The sequence below is a fragment of the Arachis ipaensis genome, chromosome B06 (assembly GCF_000816755.2).
Source record: "Arachis ipaensis cultivar K30076 chromosome B06, Araip1.1, whole genome shotgun sequence".
Lineage (NCBI taxonomy): Eukaryota > Viridiplantae > Streptophyta > Magnoliopsida > Fabales > Fabaceae > Arachis > Arachis ipaensis.
This window is the reverse complement of record NC_029790.2, coordinates 22,950,827-22,959,210: the sequence shown is the minus strand read 5'-3', so window position 1 is coordinate 22,959,210 and position 8,384 is coordinate 22,950,827. Positions and strand designations below refer to the sequence as shown.

Here is an 8,384-nt window from a genome sequence, read left to right as displayed (position 1 = left end):
AATTGAAGTATAGTCGGTCCATTCCTCAGGCTCTACAGGAAGGACTGCTCTGATACCATAATGTAACACCCTAACTACCAAAGCTTACGCTTCCGGCTGCGCGACTCTGATAGCTCGGACATTACGACGACTTTTATATTATTTAATAGTAAAATATGAGCCTGTTTAAAGCTTTAAACCGCAATACCGCTCCCAAAAATACTTTCGTTCGATAACATACATCCATAGATACCATACAACTTACAAAAACTCATAAAGGATACATCCATATATATATATATATATATATATATATCATATTACAAGCATTAACCAATACAATCCCTAACCCTCTTATAGAATATGTCAAGATACAGGCGAGGGTACAATAAATAATCTATAGCAATACAGAGCATCTCAACAACAACTAAATAAACTCTTCGTGACTTCTGCACCCATATCCTGAAAGGGGAAAAATGTAGAGGAGGGGGTGAGAACATCATCCTCGAAAGGGTTCTCAGTAGAGGGTTTTTTGGGAATTACTGTAATAGGATACGTGAAGATAAACCATACGAGTGATTAATAACCGTCTTATGCTGGTGCGGATAACCCACTAACTTACCGGCAAGTGCACCGGGTCGTACCAAGTAATACCTTACGTGAGTAAGGGTCGATCCCACGAGGATTGATGGACTAAGCAACAATAGTGTTTGATAGGCTTAGTTAGACAAACAAAAATTGGTGTTGAGATGCAATATAAAAGACATTAAACAATATCAAAAATATTGAAGAAAGGCAAGTAAATACTTTGGAAAAAAATATGGAGAAGATAGTTAAGGTTTCAGAGTTATCTATTTTTCCGGATTAACTTTTCTTACTAACTAATTTAATTATGCAGAATTTAATTTATGGCAAACTGTATGTGACTAGACCCTAATTCCTTAGACCTTCATAGTCTCCTCTAAAATTCATTAACTGCCAATTCCTTGGTCAATTAATTCCAATTAGAGGGTGATAATCAATTTCTAGTTTATATGCCACAAAAACTCTAATTATTCAAGAGGTAAAAGGATTATATGTCACGTATCCTATTAAATTCAGATAATTAAAATTTAGGAGAAATAGTTTTCAAGCTGTTGTTCAGGTAAAGAGCTTTTCCAAGTTTTACAAGAACTCAAATAGAAAGAGGGTCATACTTCCGTTCCACCCAAATTCATAAAATAAAGAGCGAAAACAATTCTTAAATTATAAATCCATACATAAATTAAAATAGTAAAAGCAATAAAATTAATCCATAGAAATAGACAGAGCTCCTAACCTTAACAGTGGAGGTTTAGTTGCTCATGGAAAAGAAAAAATAAGGATTCAGGTAAAAATGTACAGAGTTTCAATCTGATGGCATCAGATCCCTTTTTATAACTAATCCTAATAAATTTAAAATTTAATATTTAAAATTAAACTTAAAATAATATCTTTTCCTAATTTAAGATTTGAATTTAAATTTGAATTAATTAACAAGTCTTCAACTGATGGGTGGGGACCACTTGATTTGTCCATTCTGCAGCTTCTAATCTGTGTTTTCTGGGCTGAAAACTGAGTTAAAACAGCCCAAAAATTGCCCCCAGCATTTTCTGTCAATTCTGCAGATCGCTCATGTGACGCGTCCGCGTCGTCCTTGCATTCGCGTCATTTGTGTAGATTCTAGTCCACGCGATCGCGTCAGGCACGCGATCGCATCATTGCGATTTCCTCCATTCCGCGCGGTCGCGTGAGCCATGCGTCCGCGTCGGTATTCGCTGGTCATCTCCTTGGTTTCTTCTCTTTCTCTGCAGAACTTCATCAAATCCATCCGAATGCTACCTAAAATAAATAAAATTGCACAAAACTCAAAATAGCATCCATAGTGGCTAAAATATAATTAATTCTTAATTAAACTCAACAAATTAGATGCAAATTCACTAGGAAAAGATAGACAAGATGCTCACGCATCATATGCCCCGTTTCCAAAAACAAAGGTTTACAATAAAAGAAAAATCTGAAATCCTTTTCTGAAAGCGGAAACTGTTCATTTAAAACAATATTCAAAAGCCTTTCAAAAGATTTATCTATGCTGAACCAAAATAGCCTTTCATATTTTTCCAAACCAACAACACAAAACCGAAACCAACCATCAGTCCATCTCAATTCAACCACGGCCTTAGGCCCAAACAATGCAATCCAACAACCAATCACCACAATCCAACAGAGTCCCAGTTGCAAACACAGATAGGAAGTTCAAGCACAAACAAACAGTTACAGCAAGTAGAACAAGTAGCAGTTAATCTCAAATAGTCACAAAGGCAAACCAAGTACAATATGCACATGCAACCAATGTCACATAGATGCATATGATGCATGCCTGTCCCTAGTGGCTGATGATATCATCTGTCGGTTATAGAGCCAACCCGATAAGTCCTGGTAGCTAACCATTGGACTGTCCCTCTGTCGCACATCCCCAACTCGAGTTATACTCATCATAAACTTGATCATAATCATGATCCATATCCATCACATTCACTGGTGAATATTTACGGGGGCGAGCTCATCCGGGACTTTCACAGTGCCTGGCTACACTTACGACATAGGGTCAAAAGAGCTTCGAGTCTCAACCTGGAGCACGTGGTGGCTAGCCACTGCTTTCTCCCAGGAAAACTCTTATCTCCGATAGTGGAAGTGTAAATCACAATTATCAATAATTCAGCATATACATGCATTCATTCTCATCCATGGATCAATATCCATCTCAGCCATCCGGCTCACAGTTCAGTCCAGAACCAGCCAATATTCATAATCATACACAGCCATTCCAGCTCACGGTTCAATCCAGAACTAGCCAATATTCATAATCATACACAGCCATTCCGGCTCACAACAAAACAACACTTCCATATTCAGCATCATCAATTCGTAAAATCGGCATTTAAGCCATAAATCACTTTTTCTCAAATTGTTTCACTTTGAAATCAAGTTTCAACTATTTTCAGCCTTGGCTTTTAGAAATCTCGTTTCTCAAATCATCTCAGGCTCATAAGCCAAATTTACTCAAAGTGAGTTCCCTATTTTATAGAAATTTTGGCAGCACCTCCCCTAAAACTTGGACTTTGCCACCCGGTTTGGGTCCCAACTAAACCGTTCCACAATCCTTTTCAACAGCCCAAAATCCAAAATCAGTTCAAGGAAAGCCAAATCCAACAATCATCTCAATTCCATATTCCAAGAAAACCGTTTCAGAAATCGAATCATTATCAGCCGAATAAACTCAGTTTTAAAGTTTCAAATAAACGGTTCAGTAACAATCATTCATCAAAAACCAGATCATTTAAAGCAAGCCAGGCTGAATTCAATAGTGTATTTTATTTTTCACATTCTAAAGAAAATCCATTCAACTCAAATCAATTTCCAAAGGATTAAACTCGATATCAAAGCTTTAAAAGAATCAACTTCAAAAGCATTTCGTTTCACAAAACCACACAACAATCCAGCCAAACAACATTCATAATCATTAGAGACAATCAAACAATACATAAGACTGATACAATCACCAAATGCATTGTCTCACATCAGTATCCATATGTAATAATTCCAACATATAAAATATAGTTTTCGAAAAGCGCCCTACCTCAAAATGCAAATCCATAACCCAAACGTCTCACAGAGTCCTTTCCGCCTCGACCCGAAATCAACAATCAAAATCCCGACAACCAAAACCTCGGTTCCAAGCCATTTTCGTAACAGTCTCAACAACTCTAATCGCAACATACAACAACCAAAATTCAACCGTATAGCAATTAACGCCACAAAGCTCAGCGTATGATAACAGAACAGTAACTAAAGGGCTTTCAAATTGAAAATGCTTACCGAACTGAAGGAGGAACGGCTGAATCGACAAAGCGGCGGTCTTCGAACTGGCTCGGCGGCAACCCGGCAGCCACCTCAAGCGATAGCGGCGACAAATTCCAATCACGACGACTGAAACCAACAGGAAGTGACCATAGTAACCTCAAAATTCAAAAAGGACATATACCTCAATTAAAACCCTTACCGGCAAACTTTTCCGGCGACGGTAGAAGTAACCAAAAACTCCGGCAGTGGTCCTGGTGTCCTCAGAACTCCGGTGACAGCGGCGACTGGATGCAGCTCCTCCAGCCCGCGTCTTCCTCTCTCCCAGCGGTGCTCAGTCTTAGCCTTCCTCTCCGACGCGATGCCGCGGCGACCAGCGCAGCTCGTGGTTCCACGGCGACTCCCTCTCTCTCCCATCGTGTCGTTTCTCTCTACTCGGGTTCTTCGACAGCAGCAGCACGAACATCGGTAACCACCGTGGCTGGGAGCAGCTCCTTCAACGGCGAGGAAGAAGGACCCAACGGCGACTGCAATCAGCGGCTCTTCCCCCCTCCGCGGCCCTCTTCTCCATCGGTCTCTCTCTTTGTTTCGTGCGATGTTGGCAGAAGCTCGACGGGACCACGGCGGCACGAGATTGGCGGCGGCGATGTGTGGCGAAGCTCGACGGGACCGCGGCGGCGCGAGATTGGCGGCGGCGATGCGTGGCAGGTTCGGCGGCTTGGTGGGGACACGCGGCTGGCGGCAGTGAGGATGAGCGGCGGTGACCAGCTGAGCGGCGGCTTCCTTACTCTCCTCTGCGGTGACTCAGCCTCTCTCTCTCTCTTTCTGCTTTCGTTCTTTTCTTTCATGGAAAGGGAAAAAGGAAAATCATGTGCTGCTACTGCTAGGTTGAGTGAGAAGGGAACCGGGTCATGGGTTAGGGTTTTTGAGAAAATTAGGGCTAGGGGAATTTTAGTAATTTCTGATAAAATTGTGGACAACATAGTAATTGAAACCCAAATTAAATCCAACACTAATTATATATAGAAAATACTATTTGCTCATTAATTTCACAAATTATTTTCTGTAAAATGCCCAAATAAAAATAATTAGAGATAATATAATTAAACTCTTTATTTTTCAAAGTAGCAGTATTAATATTTAAAATATTAATTATTTAATCCAAATCACATAAAAATCCTTATTATTTCACAACTACCGATTTTATAATTCAATTATGGAAAATAATCCAATAATTGTAAAATTGGATAATTATCATAACTTATCTCAAATTAAATAAATCAAAACTTGCCTTAATTATCTTTAATAAAATAATTTCTGAAATTAAGTCAATAAATAACTATATGATTTGAGACTTGATCATAATAAGACTTTTCAAAAGTTCTGGGTCTTACATGTTTTAGACAAAAATTACAATTTAGATTATGATGCTAATGTAAAATATGAATAAAGGATTCTTTTCTGACTTAATTTTCATAGCTATGTTTTACCGAAATATGTGTTATCTTAATTCTGTAATGATAACTATAAGAAAAGTAGTGGTAGTTTGTAAAGAAGAACTCACCGAGAGTTAAACAGCTAAATATCTTTTCAAGCGCTAAAGTTAGGTCCTTATAGGAAGCATAATTGTTGAGATCCATATTGCAATCCAGTCATGCCATGCTTAATTGCCATGTCAGAAAGAACTCTATAGAAGTGACCTTCAAAAACACCAAATTCACCGTGCATTGCTAACATTTCTAATGCTAATCATGGACTAACATTTCAAGATCACTCCCACTATAGGCCTTTCCTTTCAAATCTAGCCACAAAATAAAGAATTTTCATAGTACCTATGTTGTTCCATCCAATAGTGGAACATCATATATAAGCAGAACATGAATGCATAAACATTTCAATTTCAGATGTGTACTCAAGAAAGAGAAGATTTTGATAAAACCTCATCAAAGCATTAATACTGTGGAAGAATGAGTCCATGCATATTAATGCATCAACCTTCCAATGTACTGCAAACATGTATACTCGTCATCGAGAGTATAGACTTTTAAATCAGGTTGTTCAGTAATTATCTATCCAAAGAAAATAATTCAAACTAAAATACACAAAGTTATAACATAAAGTTTCTTAAAACAATGAAACTGTTATATACCTTAGACATTAGTGGCTCATAAGTTGTTTCAAGTAAATAAGCCAAGGTTGTGCCACTGTCAATTATTATCCTTTATCTCTCCCCTTGTTGAGATGCATTTGTTGATAGACTAAAAAAACTATGGCCAACTTGAGCTTCCGTCATATTGACACTGTAATGAGGCCTAATCTTTTTTCCCCATGTCAGATATGTCAAAGTATGAATTTTTGAAAAGGAAATATCATAAACAGAAGAATAAAGACTTAGTATCCAAGCATGCAAAACCTTTCATATGGTTAAAAAACAAAATTATCCCGAATGAGCAATTTATAACAACGAAGAAAGTATATTTGAGAAGTGACATACTGGTCTAGTAATAATCAAGTCACATTCACTTTAGGCTGCACAACATGTCCAATAGCAAAAAAACAATCTCCAATTACTCCATTTAAACAATGAGCAAACATCTTTTTCACTTTGCCAGAAGAAGCAAGTCGTGAAATGAATAAAGAATTAGCTTTTTCAAATCCAGGTATTTCATCAAGTGCTTCTTCATTTGATGACTTTAGATCTCCAGACTGGCTAGCACCACATGTAAACGCTGATTAATTAGAAGATAATTAGTCAATAAATTAGTTTTTAATAAGGAGGAATAGAAATATGAAATTATATCAAATTAGGATAGAGCTCATTGAAACGAACATTTTGACACTAATTTCGAAGAAAACGGTCCAAGATTGGACCGAATGGGCTGAACCGATTGAACCGGGCCCAACCGGGCCATCGGACCAACTGGACCAACCTATTAAGTGAACCCAAGCTTTGTCTTCTCCCCATTTCAACAACAATGAAGCTTTTAGCTTCCAGGGAGAGGAGAAAATGAGAAAAGCTCCCGAAACCCTTACGGTGGTTTCCGATCCCCGTAACTTCTCTGTCTGAGCTCCGATCGCCGCATCGTTTGCAGCCACAGGTTCATCGCATCGAGCTTTACGTTTCTACCGGAACAACTTCATAGGTAACTTGTTATTTCACCTCAATCTCTTCTTTCCCCCAATTTTCGAAATTTGAGAAGGAATGCTGAATTTCTTTGATTTCTGATGTTTTAGGATCCAATTAGCTTTAGGGAAACGTTCACTCTTGCTTATTTAAAGCTTAGGTAAGGTGAAGATACGATAATTCTATTTTATTTTCATTGAATTTGAGCTTTGAGTATTAAATTGGATATATATGTGTTATGAATATGTATTAGGTTGTGAATAAATAATTGGAGCTTGAAATTGTGGATATTGAAACTTGGAGGAAGCTGATTAGTTGAATTTTGAGGGGCTGCCTTGATTTTGAATAAATAGCTTTGGTCGTTACGTGGAAATCGGCCAAGGTATGGTTTAGGTTTCTTACATTTAATATATAATGTTCAGTGAAAACTTAGGCTAGATGACCACAGGATAAGTTGGAATGCAGGTGTATATTTAATGCTTAGTAATTGGTTGATGAATAAGCTTGGTTTGGTTTGGTGATTTGTTTGTAAGATGATATTGGTTGCTAGATGGATATTTGAAAGGATATGTGATTGAATTGTTGATTATATGGCAATATTTTAATTTGGTTGAAAGGTGATTGATGAAAAAATATGGAGCTTGTTGAGGATTATTATTGGCAATTTGAGTTGATGGTAATATGTTTGAAAATGATTGGAATGGAAATTTTGAGTGAAAAATGAGGTTTTGAAGAATTTACAAAAGTTGGTTTTTGGCCGAACTTCGACGAGGTATAACTTGGCCTTCGGACCTTCAATTTGTTTCTAACTTGTTTTAAAATGAAAATTGGGTTCATGATGTTTATGCCACTTGAAGAACGGTTGAAAAATGTTGCAAATCGAATAAGTTATGTTGGTTGGAAGATTAAGTTTATAAACTGTCCCTTAACAGGATTTTGCAGCTTTGTTTCCTCTACTCTGCTACTGCATCTGCTTCTGGTTTTTTTTCAAAGAACGTACACCCACGCGTACGCGTGGCTCACGCGTACGCGTGGCTCACGCGTATGCGTGGAGTGGATTTTTAGCAATGCATAAGCGACGAGTCCATGCGTGCCTGTAAGGGGTCAAAAATCATGTCCACGCGTACGCATGACGAGGGATGCGCGCGCAAGCTGTGTTTTTACAATTCCACGCGTACGCGTGGCACCTTTTCCAGCAAACATGATTTTAAGGTTTTTAAAACCTATTTCAAATTACAAAACCTCTATTTTCATTCCATTGGTCATCAATAATAGTGTTAAACTTGATAATCAAATGAAGCTAGGAAATGGGGATAACTTGAAGGTAAAGTAAAGTTGAAAATAGATGAATTGATTATGAGATATTATGGATAAGTCATATATGATACTTGACTGGATGTTC

General features: G+C 37.8%; 1 protein-coding gene across 1 annotated transcript; it reads right to left on the bottom strand.

Moving 5' to 3' along the window:
- LOC110263719 lies at positions 254 to 4,275 on the bottom strand. The gene is made up of 4 exons (XM_021105481.1): positions 4,065 to 4,275; positions 3,877 to 4,017; positions 3,638 to 3,764; positions 254 to 441 (listed from the first exon to the last, which is right to left on the bottom strand). Exons 1-4 carry the CDS (start codon positions 4,273 to 4,275, stop codon positions 309 to 311), a joined length of 612 nt encoding a protein of 203 aa, XP_020961140.1. The 3' UTR covers positions 254 to 308.